This window comes from Rana temporaria, chromosome 2 (assembly GCF_905171775.1).
Source record: "Rana temporaria chromosome 2, aRanTem1.1, whole genome shotgun sequence".
In the NCBI taxonomy this organism is placed as follows: domain Eukaryota; kingdom Metazoa; phylum Chordata; class Amphibia; order Anura; family Ranidae; genus Rana; species Rana temporaria.
Genome location: NC_053490.1, coordinates 457,056,488 through 457,078,902, shown reverse-complemented (window position 1 = coordinate 457,078,902; position 22,415 = coordinate 457,056,488). Strand labels below are relative to the sequence as shown.

At 42.1% G+C, this 22,415-nt stretch overlaps 1 protein-coding gene across 5 annotated transcripts in view; it reads right to left on the bottom strand.

Annotated features, from left to right (window-relative positions):
• Positions 1–21,587, bottom strand: part of ANKRD13B (ankyrin repeat domain 13B) — a 272,072-nt gene extending 250,485 nt beyond the window's left edge. Inside the window, exon 1 of one of the 5 annotated variants that reach the window (XM_040338561.1) lies at positions 21,165–21,587. In XM_040338561.1, coding sequence (XP_040194495.1) covers positions 21,165–21,584 — 420 coding nt within the window. In that variant the 5' untranslated portion in view covers positions 21,585–21,587. The remainder of the gene's footprint in view (positions 1–21,164) is intronic. The other 4 variants (XM_040338560.1, XM_040338565.1, XM_040338564.1 and 1 more) reach the window with 4 other exon arrangements.
• Between the last annotated feature and the right edge of the window lie 828 nt (positions 21,588–22,415).

Genomic DNA, 22,415 nt, shown 5'->3' with positions numbered 1-22,415 from the left:
TAATGTACAATTAAACATCCTTTGCTGGTTAATAATTACCCTTACAGTAAACATGGACAATACTTATTTAGGTGACATAAAGAAAACCATGAAGAGGATAAGAAACAGATTCAGAAACCAATACTGTACATGGCCCTGGCAAAGCCTGCCTACTCTGACTCAAGGATACTTGGCTCTGCTTTTAAAAGGTAACTCCACTTTCATGAAAAAAATATTGCAAATTAAAAAAAATATATAATAATTGTGTAAAGAATTGCTGCAGATGACATAATAATGTAATATTATTAAAGCGGAGTTCCAGCTGGACCAATGTTTATTAAAAATCAGCAGCTACAAAAGTGTAGTTGCCGACTATTAATAAACACACACTAATCTGTCCCACGGTCCAGCGATGTGGCCGCCCAAAGCCTCCGTTCTCTCCCCCGCCTGTCCGCGGTGCCGGCATTACTTCTGTGGGCACCCAACTGTGACCGCTTGCGGGTCATGAATGGCAATGCAATCATCTGGGGGGACCTGTGACGTGTCCCAGAAGATTTCAGGGAAGGGGGAGTTGCCTAGGTGGCCCCGGTGAAAGTGGGTGCTGGGTACCTGCCAAAACTAGGTACCCACACCCCCCCTCAAAAAAAAATGACATGCTAGACGTGGCATGTCAGGGGGTCAGGATGCCTTAAAGCAGAAGCTCCACTTTTGCACTTTTAGGTGTAACTCAGTTTTAACCGCTTTTAACCGCATGTACATATACGTCGTCAAAATGGCACGGACAAGCAGAACGACGTGCCCGCACGTCGCTGCCTTTCCGCGGATCGGGGGTCCGATCGGGACCCCCCGGTACATACGGCGGCCGGTAAGCCTCAGGGAGCGATCAGGGATGAGGGCGCGGCTATTCGTTTCTAGCCGCCCCCTCGCAATCGCTCACCGGAGCTGAAGAACAAGGAGAGCTGTATGTAAACACGGCTTCCCCGTGCTTCACTGTGGCGGCTGCATCGATCGTGTGATCCCTTTTATAGGGAGACACGATCGATGATGTCAGACCTACAGCCACACCCCCCTACAGTTGTAAACACACACTAGGTGAAACATAACTCCTTCAGCGCCCCCTGTGGTTAACTCCCAAACTGCAACTGTCATTTTCACAATAAACAATGCAATTTAAATGCATGTTTTGCTGTGAAAATGACAATGGTTCCAAAAATGGGTCAAAATTGTCCGAAGTGTCCGCCATAATGTCGCAGTCATGAAAAAAATGTGCTGATCGCCGCCATTAGTAGTAAAAAGGAAAAAAAATGCAATAAAACTATCCCCTATACAGGGAGTGCAGAATTATTAGGCAAGTTGTATTTTTGAGGATTAATTTTATTTTTGAACAACAACCATGTTCTCAATGAACCCAAAAAACTCATTAATATCAAAGCTGAATATTTTCGGAAGTAGTTTTTAGTTTTAGCTATTTAAGGGGCATATCTGTGTGTGCAGGTGACTATTACTGTGCATAATTATTAGGCAACTTAACAAAAAACAAATATATACCCATTTCAATAATTTATTTTTACCAGTGAAACCAATATAACATCTCAACATTCACAAATATACATTTCTGACATTCAAAAACAAAACAAAAACAAATCAGTGACCAATATAGCCACCTTTCTTTGCATGGACACTCAAAAGCCTGCCATCCATGGATTCTGTCAGTGTTTTGATCTGTTCACCATCAACATTGCGTGCAGCAGCAACCACAGCCTCCCAGACACTGTTCAGAGAGGTGTACTGTCTTCCCTCCTTGTAAATCTCACATTTGATGATGGACCACAGGTTCTCAATGGGGTTCAGATCAGGTGAACAAGGAGGCCATGTCATTAGTTTTTCTTCTTTTATACCCTTTCTTGCCAGCCACGCTGTGGAGTACTTGGACGCGTGTGATGGAGCATTGTCCTGCATGAAAATCATGTTTTTCTTGAAGGATGCAGACTTCTTCCTGTACCACTGCTTGAAGAAGGTGTCTTCCAGAAACTGGCAGTAGGACTGGGAGTTGAGCTTGACTCCATCCTCAACCCGAAAAGGCCCCACAAGCTCATCTTTGATGATACCAGCCCAAACCAGTACTCCACCTCCACCTTGCTGGCGTCTGAGTCGGACTGGAGCTCTCTGCCCTTTACCAATACAGCCACGGGCCCATCCATCTGGCCCATCAAGACTCACTCTCATTTCATCAGTCCATAAAACCTTAGAAAAATCAGTCTTGAGATATTTCTTGGCCCAGTCTTGACGTTTCAGCTTGTGTGTCTTGTTCAGTGGTGGTCGTCTTTCAGCCTTTCTTACCTTGGCCATGTCTCTGAGTATTGCACACCTTGTGCTTTTGGGCACTCCAGTGATGTTGCAGCTCTGAAATATGGGCAAACTGGTGGCAAGTGGCATCTTGGCAGCTGCACACTTGACTTTTCTCAGTTCATGGGCAGTTATTTTGCGCCTTGGTTTTTCCACGCGCTTCTTGCGACCCTGTTGACTATTTTGAATGAAACGCTTGATTGTTCGATGATCACGCTTCAGAAGCTTTGCAATTTTAAGAGTGCTGCATCCCTCTGCAAGATATCTCACTATTTTTGACTTTTCTGAGCCTGTCAAGTCCTTCTTTTGACCCATTTTGCCAAAGGAAAGGAAGTTGCCTAATAATTATGCACACCTGATATAGGGTGTTAATGTCATTAGACCACACCCCTTCTCATTACAGAGATGCACATCACCTAATATGCTTAATTGGTAGTAGGCTTTCGAGCCTATACAGCTTGGAGTAAGACAACATGCATAAAGAGGATGATGTGGTCAAAATACTCATTTGCCTAATAATTCTGCACTGCCTGTATTGTAAACGCTATAAATTTTGCGAAAACCAATCGATAAACGCTTATTGCGATTTTTTTACCAAAAATAGATAGAAGAATACGTATCGGCCTAAACTGAGGAAAAAAAATTATATATGTTTTTGGGGGATATTTATTATAGCAAAAAGTAAAAAATATTTAATTTTTTTCAAAATTGTCGCTCTATTTTTGTTTATAGCGCAAAAAATAAAAACCGCAGAGGTGATCAAATACCACCAAAAGAAAACTCTATTTGTGGGGAAAAAAGGACGTCAATTTTGTTTGGGAGTCACGTCGCACGACCGCGCAATTGTCTGTTAAAGCGACGCAGTGCCGAATCGCAAAACCTGCCCTGGGCATTTAGCTGCCTAAAGGTCCGGGTTTTAAGTGGTTAAAAATGACATTTCCCTTTCAATCTGCAATACTGTAATTTTCTGTAAAATGCAATATGGAAGCCTAATGGCGCTCTGTACACAGTTAGTATACAGAACTACCCCAGAAATGTAATTTCCTGCTTGTGTGATTGGCTCACTTATTTCCCATGAGTCTGCACTATGATACAAGTCAGATTTTGCACATCCTCTGCAACAAAAATGTGTATCAGCTGATTATAATTCGGAAAAGTCACTCTCGTTCAGAATCAGTTCCGAAAATCATAATGGAACAAGCAGCTTTTTCTTCAGAGCAGAAACAGGCAGGAATCTAAAACAAAATTTGTTAAAATCCTTGCAAAATACCCCGATCACCTATTGGAGTTACTCTTTAATTATATCAGCAGAAATGCTAATTGTTGGTTTTTAAAGATATTGGTTAATTTGAGCATAGCATTTATCTGCATGGTAAATGAGATGTGGTAGAGTCTTGGTTCACATTTCACACTGGGGCCCCTAATTATATTAAATTGCATAGTTAAGAAGGCTGAAAAAAGACTTATTACCATCAAGTTCTGATAACTTCTGCAGTTTTGGTCCTTAGGAAGGCAAAATAAAATAAAATCGGTTGCCAATTTTACCAGAAAGGGAAAAAAATGGAAATTCCATCCTGATGTCCAAAGTACGTTCAGGTCATTTCCTTAATGCCAAATACTTAAATTTTCTAATTATATCACCTCTAAAATTTCTTTTTTCCCAGTATTCCAATGTTTATCCATTAAAGTAGTTGTAAACCCACGTAAAAAAAAAAACCTGCAAGACAAAGGCATAATAAACTAGTATACCGGAGCTGCGGGTAACGGCACAGCAGCTGAAGAAACATCACGAGCGAGCAGTTTCTTCAGTGCGCATGTGCCAATGACGTAGGCAGATGCTGATACAGTGAATATCTTCTAAACGGTGTAAGTTTAGGAGATATTCATGGTACCTACAGGTAAGCCTTATTATTAGCTTACCTGTAGGTAAAAGTGGTGTGTTAAGCCCTGTACACACGATCGGTCCATCCGATGAGAGCGGTCTGATGGACCGTTTTCATCAGTTAACCGATGAAGCTGACTGATAATCAGTCGTGCCTACACACCATCGGTTAAAAAAACGATTGCGTCAGAACGCGGTGACGTAAAACACAACGACGTGCTGAAAAAAACGAAGTTCAATGCTTCCAAGCATGCGTCGACTTGATTCTGAGCATGCGTGGATTTTTAACCGATGGACGTGCCTACAAACGATCGTTTTTTTTCTATCGGTTAGGTATCCATCGGTTAAATTTAAAACAAGATTGCTTTTTTTTAACCTATGGATAAATAACCGATGGGGCCCACACACGATCGGTTTGGTCCGATGAAAACGATCCATCAGACCATTCTCATTGGTTTGACCGATCGTGTATTAGCGACTTTAAGACTAATAAATGAGTTGGTTACCTTTGAACGATGTTTAAAACTGCTTATTTACAATGTGGTTCCCAGAACTGTATTCTACACTCTAGATGTGTTATCTTCCTTTTGATATACAGTAACTCAATATTGTGTTTGCCTTTACAGCTGCCACCTGCCATTGGTTAGCCAGTATTCATTCTCAAGCCCTTTCCAGCTCAGTTTCACCTAACTGCAGTTCATTAATGCATTGGGTCAGTGTCATACCAACAGCCTAGATGTATAACCTCACATTTTGTTAAATAGTAAATGTAATTTGCCCTTTAACTTCCCTGCTGCAATTTTGATACATCCCATCTTTAGTATTTCACTGTTCTTCTGCGTTTTAATAATTCTACAACATTTTTTGTCATCAGCAAAAATTACAACATTGCTCTTTATTTGTTCACTAGGTCACTTACATACTGTAAACCTTTCCAACCCTGATGCCTGTGATGTAGAGCTGCACGATTCTGGCCAAAATAAAAATCACAATTTTTTTGCTTAGAATAAAGATCACGATTCTCTTGGCGTAAAATCTTTCACATTATACCAAAAAAAATTGGGCTAACTTTACCGGTTATTTTTTTTTTTTTTTTTTTTTATTCAATAAAGTAATTTTTCCAAAAAAATTGCATTTGAAAGACCGCTGCGCAAATACAGTGCAACATAAAATATTGCAACAACCACCATTTTATTCTCTATGGCCTCTACTAAAAAATATATATATATAATGTTTGGGGGTTCTAAGTAATTTTCTAGCAAAAAAAAATGATTTTAACTTGAAAACAACAACTTTTAGAAAAAGGTTTGGTGTTTAAGTGGTTAAACGTTCCTAATTTACATTCAGAAGTCTATTCCTTTGAAGTAAAAGATAAATTGATACAATGTTTAGACTTAACATTCCACTGATAGAATTTTTTAAAACTTGGCAGACTGCCCAGACTTTGACTTTTGACTGAGAGCAGAGAGAAAATTCTCTGCATACCAAAGATCAGGGAGATCGGGAAACCCTCTGTCAAGATCGCAACGGGAAAAAATCACGATAATGATTCTTGACGATTAATCGTGCAGCTCTACTGTGATGTTAAATGGTTTTGGGTCAATTTAATTTTATCCTTTCTGGTTAGTTTTATATATTTTTTTACTATATACATTCAACCACTGTTTTAATAATAAACATTCAACACATGACAAAGAATTCCCAGAAAATGATGGCTTAGCTACCTGTCTGTCTAACTAAAAACTTCGACTTAGCAGGAATTCATCAAAACTGGAGCATCCACAATCTGGAGCTGCTGTGCATGGCAACCAATCAGCTTCTGTCTTTCATTTTCAAACATAACTGAACAAGCTGCAGACAGAAGCTTGATTTGTTGCCATGCACAGCTGCTGTAGATTCTGACTGTTCTAGTTTGGATAAATGCCCCGATTCCCCGAGTTCTCTGTTTAACCTCCCTGGCGGTATGATTCTGTCTGGAATTACGTACCAAAAGCGGTACAATTATTTTGCAAGGAAATTTGGAGTTTTATACTGTAGGCCTGTAATTCTTAGGAATAACTCACTTAAATCTGACCAAACAAGAGTCTTGTAGGCATCCCGGGTATGAATTTTTTTTAAAAACAAAATTATAAATTATAATATAATAAATAATTATAAATAATTATAACAAATAATAATATAATTATAATAAAAAATATTCAATAATGTAATCAACTCAAAATCACTGAAATGTGCTCAGTTGCAGAATTGTCGCTGTCATTACTTTTATTTTTTTATGACGTATTTCCCCACTGATCGCTATCGCACAATTCTGCAAGTGATTATAATTTATTATCGCTGTTTTCTAGCTGCTCTAAAACCATTTTTGACATAAAGGGACACTTTTGGACAATCTACAGTTTTCAGGCAGAAAGAACAGTTTTTATTATACAAAAGAACATGTAGGACACTGGGCAGACCACTAGGGACAAGGGGGGGGGTGTATTTTTTACATACAGTACTGTAATCTATAAGATTACAGTATACTGTATGTAATGTGTTTGTTTACTTTTTTTAATTTGGCGCCGTTCTCCGCGCCCCGGGCGTCGTAACGTCGCAGGGAACGGAGATCGGCGGCACACGGAGAGTCAGTGAATCGAGCGAGGACCCGCTCGCTCACACAGCGGGGATGCATCGCAGGATCCAGGGACAAGGTGAGTAACTTTGTCTGTGGATGCTGCAAAGGTAAGCCGCGCCGCTGCACACTCTGCACATCTACCCCGAGCGTGACTCGGGGATACCGATCCCAGCATGAAAAAACCACCCCGAGTCACGCTCGGGAATACCGCCAGGCAGGTTAAGAAGGGGGTCACTGTTGTAAACTACTTCTGTAAATTCAGTGTAAGCTCTTGAGGTCTGTAAACAACAGGCACTGAAACAAATGAAGTGCCTGGGAACTGTGAAACAAAGCCTAAAGCTCTTTCTACTGCCTCAAAAGACCAATTAATGCTATTAATATGTAACATTTACCTGATTTATATTTGAAAACAAAATTAGTTAGCCCTGACCAAAGCAAAAGAAAAATCACTTTCCATTCCCTTCAATGGCACCCCCACACTTGCCAAGGCAATTAGTGGAAGATGTAACCTGTACATTACAATTTAGCCAATAAAGTTGAAAGTTCTCTGCCCTTCCTTGTTACCAGAGGTGCATGTGTAGGTGTCTGACACGTCGGGAGATATCGGTGAAGAAGACAGATGTTGGGTAAGAAAATGCCAATAGGCATGCAAGGGTCCAAGAGGAGGATGGTTCATAATTGTAAAAGCTATATGCGGGCCCACATGAGATACATACATACCATATGGCATTTCAGATTTGTTGAAAAGGTCAACAGCAAGGGTTGCTTTAATAAAAGAAAAAATGAAATTAAACGGTTGCAACACCGATCCTTGCAGTACATCATCTCCTAATTTATTTTTGTCCTGTATACAACTACACTTTGGGCTAGATTCACATACCTTTAGGCGGGCGTAGCGTATCTCCTATACGCTACGCCGCCGTAACTTTGAGAGGCGAGTATGGTATTCTCAAAGATTTTGCGGTCGAAGTTACGGCGGCGTAGCATATTAGGGCCGGCGTAAGCCCGCCTAATTCAAATGTTGAAGCTGTGGGCGTGTTTTATGTATATTAAGTGTGACCCCACGTAAATGACGTTTCGATCGAATGGCGCATGCGCCGTCCGTGGACTTATCCCAGTGTGCATGCTCCAAATCACGTCGGCAAATAGTCAATGCTTTCGACGTGAACGTAACTTACGGCCAGCCCCATTCACGGACGAGTTACGCAAACGACATAAAACTTGAAAAATTTGACGCGGTTCCGACGTCCATACTTAACATTGGCTGCGCCATCTTTTTGGTGGTTTATCTTTACGGCTGAAAACCCCTTACGTAAACGGCGTATCTTTACTGCGACGGCCGGGCGTACGTTCGTGAATAGGCGTATCTAGCTGATTTACATATTCTAGGCATAAATCAGCGTACGCGCCCCTAGCGGCCAGCGTAAATATGCAGTTAAGATACAACGGCGTAGGAGACCTACGCCGGTCGTATCTTAGCAATATTTAAGCGTATCTCAGTTTGAGAATACGCTTAAATATACGACGGCGGGGATTCGGACTTACGACGGGCGTATCTACTGATACGCCCGTCGTAAGTCTACCTGAATCTGGCCCTTTTTGTCCCATCTTTTAGCCCGTTTTTCCCCCCTAAAGACTATTTCGATGAACAGTAACAAATGCTTTAGCACAATGTAAAAAAATAGTGAGGTTCTCAGGGCGCCCAGATTTCCGGTTTCTCTCTTCCTTCCCCTTCACTTCTTCTGGCAGCCTTCTTTTTCTACAGATATCACTGTGCTTGAGTGATTTATAACTAGCCTGAAATAAGAATGCTCGTTGAGCAGATTCTGTTTCTGTAAGCTACTTCGGCATCAAACTTAATATACAGTAAACTTGGAAATGATTCAGCGCTAGCATACATAAATTCAAAGCTGGATTTACAATATGTAGTGCTGGCTAAGCACGACCCCAAAGCTTTATGCAATGGAAGTACTCTTGGGCCTATGCCAAGGGCAGCAGGGTGAATTGGGGCACCCCTAAAGCAAAACATTTATTTTTGTATTTGTAAATAAAAAAAATTGTTTTAGTTTGACATCTTTGATTACTTATACTTTATTTTTTACCTAAAAGTGGTTCTAAAGCCGAAAAGTGATATTAAAGTGGTTGTAAACCCTTACAGACCACTTTAACCTACAGGTAGGCCTAGATTAAGGCTTACCTGTAGGTCCAAGAGATATCTCCTTAACCTACACGGTTAAGGAGATATTTTCCAAAAAAGGGGCACGATGTCTACGGCGCATGCGGTCCTGCCGTCACTAGCGGCTCCCGCATGCACGTGCGGGAGTGACGTCATTGCTGCTCCGGCGAGTCACAGCGATACCCGGAACCCACTCTGGGAGAGATGATCGAGGACCATTTTGATTCATAATGAGCTAGTATGCTATTCTATGCTATGCATACTAGCTCATTATGCCTTTCTCTTGCAGGGTTTTTTTTCCCAGATTTTTTTAAGAGGGTTTACTTCCTCTTTGAAGTCTTGTTTTTGTTTTTTTTTGTTTAAAAATGACAAATATGTTATACTTACCTGCTCTGGGCAGTGGTTTTGCACAGAGCAGCCCAGATCCTTCTCTTCTCAGTTCCCTCCCTGGCGCTCCAGGCCCCTCCCTCCTGCCAAGTGTCCACCAAAGCCGAGCCGCTGGTCTATGTGTCATTTGGACACAGAGCCACATCTTGGCCCCACCCCTCTCTCTCCTCATTGGCTCACTGACTTTTATTGACAGCAGTGGAAGCCAATGTCACCCACTGCTGTGACTCAGCCAATAAGGAAGAAGAGTCCCGGGCAGCCATGGTTCTTGTGCAACATTGCTAGATCGAGATGGGGCTCAGGTAAGTATTAGGGAGGCTGCTGCACAAGGAAGGTTTTTTATCTTAATGCATAGAATGCATTAAGATAAAAAATACTTCTGCCTTTAGAACCACTTTAAGTTTTTTTTCTACCGTAATGCATTCTAAACGTGGACTAAACAGGAGTATAATCCATATAGTGCATGCGTTCACATATGTACAATATACAAACATACATGCTTATACAAATTCTTAAGCCTCGTACACACGTCCGAGGAACTCCACGGGCGAAAACACATCGTTTTGCTCGTCGAGTTCCTTGTGAAGCCGCCGAGGATCTCGGCGAGCCAAATTTTCCCATTCCCGTCGAGGAAAAAAAAGACATGCTTTCTTTTTGGCCCGACGAGATCCTCAACGGTTTCCTCGTCGAAAAGTGTACACACGACCAGTTTCCTCGGCAAAAAAAAAAACAGCAAGCTTCTTGCTGGTTTTTGCCGAGAAACATGGTCGTGTGTGCGAGGCCTTATAGTCTACTAATCAAAGGAGAGGTGTGATTTACACGAGGATATGAATATATGTATCCGTCTCTTTGTTGGCAGATTGGATCGGATTGGATGTCGAAGTATAAGCAGACACATGTCCGTTTACACCTGCCACTCAATAGAGTGAAGAATGAAGCTTCCGATTGAGTCCCCATAAAACTGACAGGCGGACCCGATCAGAACGTCCGGGTGAAAAGGGCCTAAATCTTTAGGTCACTGAAAACATTATTTCTAACCATAAGGCTCCTTTAACAGTCAGTTTTTTAGGCGGACACGATCAGAATCCCCATTCTTCTCTATGGAACAGCGTGTGTAAATGGACATGTGTCCGTTTACACCCACTGACATCCAATCGGATCCGCCAAAAAGAGACAGATGGGGAACCGTTCGCTTTCGGTCCAGCAGATCGGATTGGATGGCAGTCAGGTGTAAATGGACAGGTGGTTTACTGACCATAGAGGAGAGAGGGCTGTGTCCATGTCCGCTCTGCATATGCGGATCAGACATCCGCCTACTCACCGGGGATCAGCGAACAGATCCCCTGCTGGGCAAGGTGATCACAGCCACAGTCCACCCCGTGTAAAAGTGATGCATAGTAATAAAAACACTGCATGCATTTTAGTGGTGTTAGCACCATGCTACCTTCTTCTACATTCAGCTTGTTCAGTTGTGTACTATTTCTTCCCACCTTCTTGCACTGCTGCTAAAATGGATGCATTGTAACCAACAGCTGATCAAACCCATCAAATTCAAATGCTTAAACCAAAAATGGATGCATTGTAAACACACAGCAAGAACAGACTGTGCATTTACAATACATTGGATATACAGTATATGTGTCCACACCACAATGACCTGAACAAACTTGGTTGATATGAAACAACGGCTGATCAAACACTTCAAATGCATTTCAAAATAACCATCTGCTTTTAAGAAGAAGGTCCCTGAATGCATGCATTTAGAAAGATACAATTATATATCAGACTCCTTTAAAAGAAACCTTTCCTGAGCTAAAAATTAGGCGGCTTTCACTAAATTCTCATGAAACTGCTAACTGCCTGGCTGACACGCTTCACTAATTTGAATCACTGACCCAGAAAAAGCAAAAAGCATGCCAATACTTGCTCCAGGTCAGTGACTCAATGTATTGAGACCAATGGATCAGAATAGTACTCAGGGAACTAGCATTGTCATAATGTGGTCAACAAATGGTTACCTCCATGTTTCTGTGAGCAGAAAGGCGCAGATCTCTCCCACCCCACCTGTTTCCTATACCCATCTTGGAATCCCCCGTACAGGGTGTTCCCGGGTTATGAACCCGTTATGGACTTTCCTCCTGTTTGTAGCTCGGAAATGTTCGTAAATCGGCCGCGCATGCGCAGACCGGCAATTACGGACATTTCCGATGTTTTTCAATGTTCCGTCGAATGCCGTTTTGCGCATGTGTGGCCAATTACAAACATTTCCGACATTTCCCGAGGCTCCGTCTGGCCGCCCATGCGCAGAACAGCAGATGGTCCGCGGAAAATGGCAGAAGGTCCCCGCAGCGCCCGGTTCGTAACTAGGAGAAATATGTATTCTGTTTTGTTTTTCACTTTTTAAATACATTTATTTTTTTCATGTGTCTTTAGTCCAATTGCTTCATTGATCCTCTTGAGCTGCCCTGCCCATACAATTTTGTTCAAATTTTTTTTGTAGGAACCTTCATTAGATTTTATAATCAAAGTGGCTCAAATTGATATTTGTTTTCGACCACAGTGACAAAAAAAATAAATCAGCAGGATGGAAACTTCTTCAACTATTGAATGTCTAACAGTGTGGTTTTCATTAGTCCGTTCACTCCAAAATCGAATATTCAAAGCAAACAAAGTACTTTTCAAAGACATCCGTCAAGTCAGTGAATGTACTGAATTTTCTTACAAATATTCATATGAACATTCTCTAGTAAATCTACTCGTCTATGGACAGTTTTGCGCCTCCTCAGCGAAGTTGCATGACATCGTAGATCCTCCTAATCCTCCTCAGTGCAGTCAAATAACATCATGGCTCCTCATACTCCTCCGCAGTGAAGTTGCGTGACATAGTTCCTCCTACTCCTTCTTAGTTGAGTCGCATGACATCGTAGAGCATCCTACTCCTCCTCAGTGGAGTCGAATGATGTCATGGCTCCTCATACTCCTCCTCAATGGAGATGTGTAACATCATGGATCCTCTTACTTCTCCTCAATGGAGTCACGTGACATCATGGATCTTCTTACATTTCAGTTGAGTCAGGTGACATCATGGATCCTCTTACTCCTTCTCAGTTGAGTCACAGGACATCATGAATCTTCTTACACCTCCTTAGTAGAGTCAAGTGATATCATAGATCCTCTTACATCTCCTCAGTGGAGTCACATGACACCATGGATCCTCCTCAATGGAGTCACGTGACATCATGGGTCCTCTTACATCTCCTCAGTGAAGTCACATGACACCATGGATCCTCTCAACCCTCCTCAATGGAGTCATGTGACATCATGGATCCTCTTACTTCTCCTCAATGGAGTCATGTGACATCATGGATCTTATTACTCCTCCTCAATGGAGTCACATGACATCATGGATCCTCTTATTTCTCCTATGTGAAGTCATGTGACATCATGGATCCTCTTACTCCTCCTTAATGGAGTCACGTGACATAACAGATCCTCTTACTGCTCCTACGTGAAGTCATGGGACATCATGTGACTCCTACACAGTGGTGGCCAAAGTTCTAATGCTGAAGAGACTTTAACCATGTAAAGATGTGTCCTCCTGTGAGCCTAGGATAGCTTGACAACATATTACCAGAGGATGGGGATTTTACGCCCTTGGCTCACAGAATCTGAGTTGAATGATGCTGGGGGTCATTTACCTCAAAAGAGGACAAATGCTGGATCACAGAACAGTGGCCCGGATTCAGATAGAGATACGACGGCGTATCTCCTGATACGCCGTCGTATCTCTGAGTTCCGATGGTCGGATCTATGCGGCTGATTCATAGAATCAGGTTCCGCATAGATCTCCCTAAGATCCGACAGGTGTAAGTGACTTACACCGTCGGATCTTAGGCTGCAATCCTCCGCTGGCCGCTAGGTGGCGTTTCGTTTTTTGTATGCGACGAATATGCAAATGAGGAGTTCCGTCGATTCAAAAACGAACGCCCGCCCCCCCTTTTTTTTTTACGTCGCTTGCGTTCGGCTTTTTCCGGTGTATAGTTACCCCTGCTATGTGAGGGGTATCCTATGTTAAGTATGGCCGTCGTTTCAGCGCTGAGTTTTGAATTTTTACGTTGTTTGCGTAAGTCGATTCAGAATACGGCCGGACGCAAGTTACGCTCACGCCGAAACCAATGACGTCCTAGCGACGTCATTTGGAGCAATGCACGCTGGGAAATTTAGCCGGCGGCGCATTCGCAGTTAAATCGGCGCGGGGACGCGCCTGATTTAAATAGTACACTCCCCTAGCCCGCGGAATTTGAATTCCGCCGGGGGATTTACGATACGCCGCGGCTTTTGTTTTGAGGTAAGTGCTTTCTGAATACAGCACTAGCCTCAAAAACTTGCGCCGGCGGATTGTAAATCAAATAGATTACGCGGATCTAAAGATCCGCTAATCTATCTGAATCTAGCCCAGTGAGTCTACAGAGGGCAGCACCAAAGATAAGGTAAGTACTGCACCACAAGCTGCTTTTTTATTTTTACTTCTGCAGGGCTATGTACTTTTTTGTTTTTGTAAGCTGGAGCTGGACTTTGTCACTAAGCCTAAAAATATCCTTGAACTGTTTGGTTCTTGTTTCAGATCACATAGTTTACAGATGAAGACAGATAAATTACCATTTCAGTGCTACAAGAAAATGTTATGGAAATCTTGGTGGATACTTCAAAGATTTCATTATTCAATAGTAAAAAAGGACTGAAAAAGCAACGATTGCCAAAAAAACAGGCTAGTTACATGATGAAACGATAACATCTGATATCAGTCTGCTCTGAAAAGAAAAAAAGATGATGAGAAATCATTGGCGTAGGCACTTAGAAGTTATGGCTGCTGCAGGGTACTCAGTGATCATTTGAAAAGGGAGAAATATTGGATTTTGTGTCATAGTAAATGTCCTGCATGCGTCTTGCCAGCATGAAGCATTAGGTCTCATTCATCAATGTGTCTTTCAGAACTTCATTCTTCTTTTGTTATTTCCCAGGTAGGTTTAAAGCTGGATTCACACCTACACTGATTAATTAATAAATATATTTCTAATCAGCATTACTGCATGCTTATTGCTGTTGCACATTTGTATACATAGCAAATTTGCTCCCCTTCTGCTAGGGAAACCAGGGCATCCTGGTACCCCCAAATGTAAACCGACCCTCGCTGCCCCACAGAGATGTCCTGATTTCAGGGAAGGCAGCGGTTTTAAAAAGACACTAGCTTATGTTATATAATCCAACAGACATACAATGTGTACAATAAAATAAAATATGGATAACTGAGGAATGAATCCATAGGGTTCCTGTTCTAGTGCACAATGCCACCAAAGCACAATAGAGTCTATCAGGGTTACTATTAGGAGAGTAAGCAGAGGAATACAATCACGTGTTAGTGATGGTTTTTGACACTAAGAACAGAGAAATTAGAGAGTACAGTAAAACCTTGGATTGCGAGCATAATTCGTTCCAGAAACATGCTTGCAATCCAAAACAAATTTCCCCATAAGAAATGATGGAAACTCAAATGATTTGTTCCGCAACCATTTACTCATAGGTTCTTCAGTTTATAGTCCATATAAACAGATTATAGCAATGTGACCAGGTTGTGTAACCATAAAATGTCCATCCACAAATGGAAGCTTCCACAAGGGGATTAGAAGCAAAATCCAGCAGGAGCTACAGAGTATAAAAGAGAAGAGAGGAGCCTGTAAGTGTAGCAATAAGTTGCTAAATGTTGTACCCTGATTAAATGTAACAATATTGCTACACTTAGAGGCTCCTCTCTACTCTTTTATACTCAGTTGTGACATGACGCTACTCTTATATCAAGACATCGCTTGTATATCAAGTCAAAATATATTTAAAAATGTAGCTTGTCTTGCAAAACACTCTCAAACCAAGCTACTCTCTCAAACCAAGGTTTTACTGTACTACCTTGGAAGTATTTTATTTAGCAAAAAAAAAAAAAGTTTTCTCAGTATATGCAAAAGATGCATTTGTGTTAAGTTATCCTTGCTATCTGGGTACGTAGAAACAATGATGGGCATTGTAGGGAGCCAAGACCCTTTCGCCACGATCCATAGAGAACACTGGGGCTGTGTCTGTGACCTGTCATCCGCCTGTTCAGCGGAGATCAGCAGAGAGATCCCCTGTTGAGCAGGTGGATGCGCTTTACGGAGTCTGCCCCATGTGAAAGGTGCCTTACATCTCATCTAGATTTAAAGGGGTTGTAAACCCTCGTGTTTTTTCACCTTAAAGCCTCCTATGCACTAAGGTAAAAAAAACACCTTGCTGTGCCTGGGCCCCCCAAGCCCCCCCGTTTTACTTACCTGAGCCCCGAATTTCCATGGGCGCGATCCCCCGCGAGTGTATAACACGGGAGCGCGCCCGCAAGGTAACCCCCTCGGGAGAGAGCTTCCCAGAGGGGGTTAGCTATTGCGGGGAGGAGCAGCGAGAGCTGCCGTGGGACCCCAGAAGAGGATGATCGGGGCCACTCTGTACAAAACTAGCTGCACAGTGGAGGTAAGTATGACCTTTGTTATTTAAAAAAAAAACTGAACCTTTAGTACCACTTTAAGAACAAGTGTCAGAAAAGTACATATCATGGGTCCAGAGATGCTGTAGAATCCCTGGATACAACTGCAAGTTAAAGTAATACTAAACTGTTTAATTTACATTGTCTCTTCTATTTCTGTATGTAGATGATGGCACTGTAATTATTTTAATTAAAAACCTTTTTCCTAATCAATATACAGCTGTCACATGACCCAGCTCTTTCCCAGCCTGTCTGCAGCAAAACATAAGCAGGGGGGGCTTCTAGTCCTCTGCTGCTGGTCACATGTTCAAAATAACAAAAAACGGCCTTTGGAGAACTGAGTGAAAATACATAATTAATATCAATAAACTGTTTTATATATATATATATTTGAAATCAAATCTTTATAATCTTTTGGCAATAACATAGCGTGGATGCATTTCTGCCAGTCACAGGCTGTCATACCCCTCCAGCCTGTGTCTTAGAATAAGAGGGAGATGAAGCCACCATTAATCTACATGTACTATCCCGCCCCCCTTGTGTTTAGCTGGTTAGTGGGCATGGAGGAGGAGGGAGGGAGTGGGCTGTCATTTACCACTGTGTATACACCCACATGTGTGACTCTATAGTCACATGGGCTGCTCAGATGTGATAGGGAGGAAATGCTCAGGGAATAGGCACCTGCACACCACAAGGGAATACCAATAAAAACGTATTTATTGTAATGTAAACAGATGCAGGAAAAACTGAGCTGAGCTGCCAACACTGATCTGTAAAATCGCTAGCTGATTTGGGGACTTACCCAGAAGGGGGATATAGAGAACAGCAGGATCAACCATGTTTTTTGCAGAATACAGAAAAAAAAATCAGTGACTGAGTGAGTATGAATGTGGTTTTAGTGACACTGTAAATGTCCATATATTGCTCCTGGTCTGGTGTCTGCAGGAATGTACTAGGTGTAGGTATGACTATGGAGGATGGCTTTCACCCCGGTTGGGTGGGTAATGGAATGCTAAGTTGTTGGTAAGGGTAAGAGTGGGAAGATGGGGCAGGAGCAATGTGGGGGAGCTAGGACAGGGCTGCACACTGAGGTTTGGAGGAGGAAAAAAAAGATAAGTGAGGGCAGAGAGGAAGAAAAAAAGAGAGGAGCCATAGATCAGGGGTAGGCAACCTCAGCCCTCCAGCTGTTTTGAAACTACAAGTCCCATGAGACAGTGCAAGACCCCGACAATCCCAGGCATGACTCCTAGAGGCAGAGGCATGTTGGTATTTGTAGTTTCACCACAGCTGGAGTGCCAAGGTTGCCTACCCCTGCCATAGATCATCATCAGAGGAACAACTGGAATCAGCGCCCACCACAGAGGTAAGTATAAATTTACTTTTATTACAGTAGCCCCTTATGACAGGGTCTCTTTATGTGAAGGCCACGGGTGTATTTAGACTCTCATCCAGAACAATTTTGTATCTGTGGCAACAAAGATTGGAGAGTGGCCACTGCAGATAGAAACCCAAGTGAGCACTCACCTAGATAACGCAAGGTGCCAAAGTTTGGTGCTTGTTTGGAGCCAATTAGGAAGGCGCACAAAATGCTCCTATGTTCAAGGCCTTGGAAATCACATTCATTTGTTGTGTGAGATCACTTGTAAGACTATAGAATCTGATGCTGGAAGGTGACACACACAGACAAATCCCTGGTATCGGATGCCATCTTATGGCCAAATTTACCAAAATGTCTCATTTTGACTGGAACGTCATGGGGCATATTGATCTCTTAAAGCGTAGGTTCACCCACAATATAAACTTTTTATTAACAAGATCTACGGAGTTAATACATCTAAAAAGGACTGTTGTTTTTTTTCGTTTGCATGTTATTACCGTGATTCTGAGGTATTATATGTTGCTTCCGGGCAGTGTCGGAAATGACATCTTACATTAAAGTGAGAAGCGGGGGGTGCTCACTTCTTACCTCTTCTCCCATGCAGCCAGCGAGTTGAGAAGCGGGGTGAGGGGCCGAAAATGACTTCTCACCAGGCAGGGCCTCTAGTAATTTGGGGGGCCCTCCGCAGTTTTGCGGGGCCCTAAGCGACTTGCATAGTGAGCCTATAGGGCGGATCGTCCCTGCTTACGGGTATTCTTCCCCACGGGAGTGGGCGTATCTCTCCCTTTTCACCCAGCGCCCCAGTGTGTGCTGGGAGCTGTCCGCAATGTCTCCTAGGAGTTCAGTGTCATGATTCCCAGGAGACGATCTGTAGCACTAAGCATACAAATCTCGCGCTATCCCACTCACAACGGGGCGTGTACCTATAATGACGACACCCATTGTCATGGTAACCAGGAAGTGTTGACGGCGCAGCTCGCGCTGCTTGCTGTCAGCACAGCGCATGCGCGAGATACTGCTGTGAATGCTGGGAGACTAGCATCACCACTTCCCAGAAGTCTTTGCTTGTGGGCTTCACAATGCCCACAAGCAAGATGGAAAACTCCAGGATCGTTTTTTATAAGTTCATCTTTTAGACGAAAAAAGATGGGAGATGTTTCAAAGCTGCTACCAAGTGAGTGTTACGTTTCTATCTGTAACGCCATTAAATGCACACAAATAGAAAAAAACGAGAAACCGCGGAACCTCCGCTTTCAGTGCCTTTGCTATTATATAAGACCATTATCACTATGAGTTTTTTGCCAATATATGCGTATTGGAGGGTGCATGTTAAAATGATCTGTCATATACTGTAGGAAGCGTGCCTGAAGAAATATAAAGATTACTGTAACTTTTACATTTCATGTTACTGTCGCCAAAGTCATCAGCAGTAAAAAGTCGCTGCTTTTGGGTTTTGTTATTGTAGCTTATCCACGGCTGATATTTACATATAACTCTACGCAGAGAAACAGGAAATTTGTACAACACACCATCAGCAAACATTCAATTTTGACATAATAAGATATATAGGATAATGCAGCCCACAGCATTGGTTGCATAACTAAAACGAGAACATTTTTAACTTATAACTCTACAAACTACAGATCCTAAAGATAAGACTCAGAATGACATGGCCACCATAAAACATGAGATCTTTCGGAGTGAGAACGCTGTAATAGGAAATGTAGCCATTGCCCATCTCATAGTAAGAACAAAACCAAATGAATGAAACACAGAGATGAAACCAACACAACTTTAAAGCAATGGAAGTTGCATCAGCTGGTTATCTGAACAAGTGGATCCCACCTTGATTTCTGCTTCACACTGCGATGTAGAAATCAAGCAAATACAGGGAAATCGCATAATCTGACAGATGTGACAAGACCCTGCTGCAAGATGAATTGTGATTCCAAAATATAGCAACACAAAAATATGCCACAATTTGTATGTAATTACCCAAACCCTTCCGAATGTGCATCTAGAGTCTCATCAAATCTTAAAATAGCAGCAGAGGAATGGAATAATGTGACTAATTGTTGTGGTCACGTGTCCCACCCCGACAAGATAAGGCAGGGGACAATCTTTGGTCAATACCGAGGGATGCCACTTGTTATAGTGTCCCTATGTGACATCAAATGTGTTCCCTGTGCTACTTACACATCTGATGTGCCCTTCCCTTCCTACCAAGCCCTGGCATCCCAATCCATAACTATGCCTAAAACCAGGCAAGGTTTACATTATGGACCCTGGACTCTTGTCGTGACATCTTTCCAGCCTATCATATTTGGTCCCCAAAAAATTGCTTTCTTTTTTTTTAAAAGCAATTAACACGTCTAAATGTCCAATTATTTCCGGTCCCAAATCCAATTTTTTTATGTTTTTTTTTTTTTATTAAAAAAACAACAAAATAAATGTTGGATCTTATCATTTTTGATCCCAAGTACAACCTTATTTTCCATGTTTTTTGTTTTTTAACAGAAACAAACAGCATACAGCATCTATGCTGTTTGTTCCTGTTAAAAAAAGAAATACATGGAAAATAAGGTTGTATTTGGGATCAAAAATGATAAGAATCAACATTTATTTTGTTGTTTTTTAATAAAAAAAAACATAAAAAAATCCTACAATTGTTGGTCCCAAACTGAGTATTTTTGTTTTTTTAAACGACAGCATACAGCATCTATGCTGTTTGTTCCTGTTAAAAAAAAATACATGGAAAATAAGGTTGTATTTGGGATCAAAAATGATAAGATCCAACATTTATTTTGTTGTTTTTTAACAAAAAAAAACATAAAAAAATTCTACAATTGTTGGTCCCAAACTGAGTATTTTTTGTTTTTTTAAACGACCAACAAAATAAATATAATTTTTGGTCCTAAATCTGATATTTTTTATGTGTTTTTTTTTTTTAACAACCACTTAAATAAATGTTGGATCCAATCATTTAAGGTCCTGAATCTGTTATTTTTTTTTTTTTTTTTTGTAACAACCACCTAAATAAATGTTGGATCCAATAATTTTTGGTCCTGAATCTGTTATTTATTTTTTTGATTTATTGTCAACCACCAAAATAAATGTTGCATCCAATCATTTTTGGTCCAGAATCTGTTTTTTTTTTTTTTTATGTGTTCTTTAGTAACAAGCACCAAAATAAATGTTAGATCCAATTATTTTTTATGTATTTTTTCTTGGCAACAAAAAACAAAATAAACGTGGGATCTGATCATTAGCAAACCCTGAAAACTGGATGTGAGATATATACAATACATAGTATATATATATATATATATATATATATATATGTATATATTATACAGCATAAATATCTATGCCATGCAGATCCAAAGATATATATATATATATATATATATATATATATATATATATATATATATATAAAATAAAAAGAATGCAATATATATATATATATATATATATATATATATATATATATATATATATATATATATATATATATATATATATATAGATCTATGTATAGCAGGGTAGCAGTGGCTGCATGATATGTGGGAATGCACACAATTCCACCTAAAACGAATGGGTGTGTATGTAGATCTTGCCTCCCTCCATCACACACCCCAGTCCCCCCAGTTTTCTGGTCTGATCCCCCCATTATTAGGGATCCCCCATCCCTATATTGCAGATATAAAAGTAAAAGGCTGATAGGGATGTGTTGGTGCAGTGATGATCCCTATGCCGTGTATGGATCCCTATAGATGATGATGCCACCTGTCACCATGCCACCCTGTGCCCGGCGTCCACCCACAGATCACCCACCTGTCTGTCGCCCAGCTCCTTCTCCAGCTCCTTGGACTGGTTGTGCCATACCAGGTAGTGCAGGGGGTATCTGCTCTCCGGACCTTTCTTTGCTGGCATCATCCTCGTCTCATGCTGAATGCTCCGACCTTCCTCCCAAAATCCCCCCGCAGAAGAAGAGTGTGGGAGGCTGCGGAATGGACCGGGATCCCCGCACTGGAGGAGGAGGAGGAGGTGGTGGGGGGGATCGGCGGCTCCTGAGCCCCGGGCAGACGGGCAGTGGTGTGGGTGCGGGGGAGATCCCAAGGGGGAAGCGGGGAGGGCAGTGCCAGGGGCTCCTGGTGGGCTCAGGACTCCTCCCTGGCAGCGCTGTCTCAGCTCTGCTGTGTGTGCATTGTGCAGGATGCTGCTGGTGACAGGAGGAGGATCGAGGTGCATCATGGGGGATGTAGTTCTGTCTTTCCCTCTGTGGAGTGACAGGTGCGGCTCTTAGTACATGGCTGTGTCTCTGCGAGATCATTCCGCTCTCTGCTGGAGAATGCATCGAATCCATACAACTACATTGCAGGGTTGTTGTTTTTTTTTTTTCATTTATTTGCATCTGCTGATCCTGCAAATATCACACTTCCTGTTCTAGTGTGACAACCTTCAGTCACCATAGAGGAGCAGCGTTGTCACCCTGGGCTGTCCTCTCATCTCCACCTCTAACTCCTCCCACTCCCTATAGGGATCTTCAAACTACCGCCCTCCAGCTGTTGCGGAACTACAAGTCCCATGGGGTATTGTAAAACTCTGATATTCACAGATGTGACTAGGCATGATGGGAATTGTAGTTCCTGAACAACTGGCGGTCCATAGTTTGAGGACCCCAAAATCGCCGGTTTCCGGGGACAGTCCCCGGATTGAGGACATGGATTGGATTTGAACAGGGGCTGGGGCAATTGCAAAGACAGTCAGTGCAGAATAAAAAAAAAAAACAGAATTACACTCCCCCCGCTCCGCTGCTCCTAGTAGCTTAGGGGGTGTACATTTTTCCATTATCTGTGCCCCTTTCTGATGATCATGTGCTGGTCAGAGCGGAGGGACTATTTTTTCAGTTTCGGGCGCATGCCCATTCAGCTCCGCTCGCATGTCCTTCTGCCTTGACTCAAATCTGGTCAGCCGCCTGCCTGCTTATCTCCTTGCCTTCCCGGCAGAGTGATCTTCCTTCGCTCCCCACCCAAAGAGTGAGACTTGAGAGGCTGTGAGGCGGGCGGCGATGGGCAGAGAGAG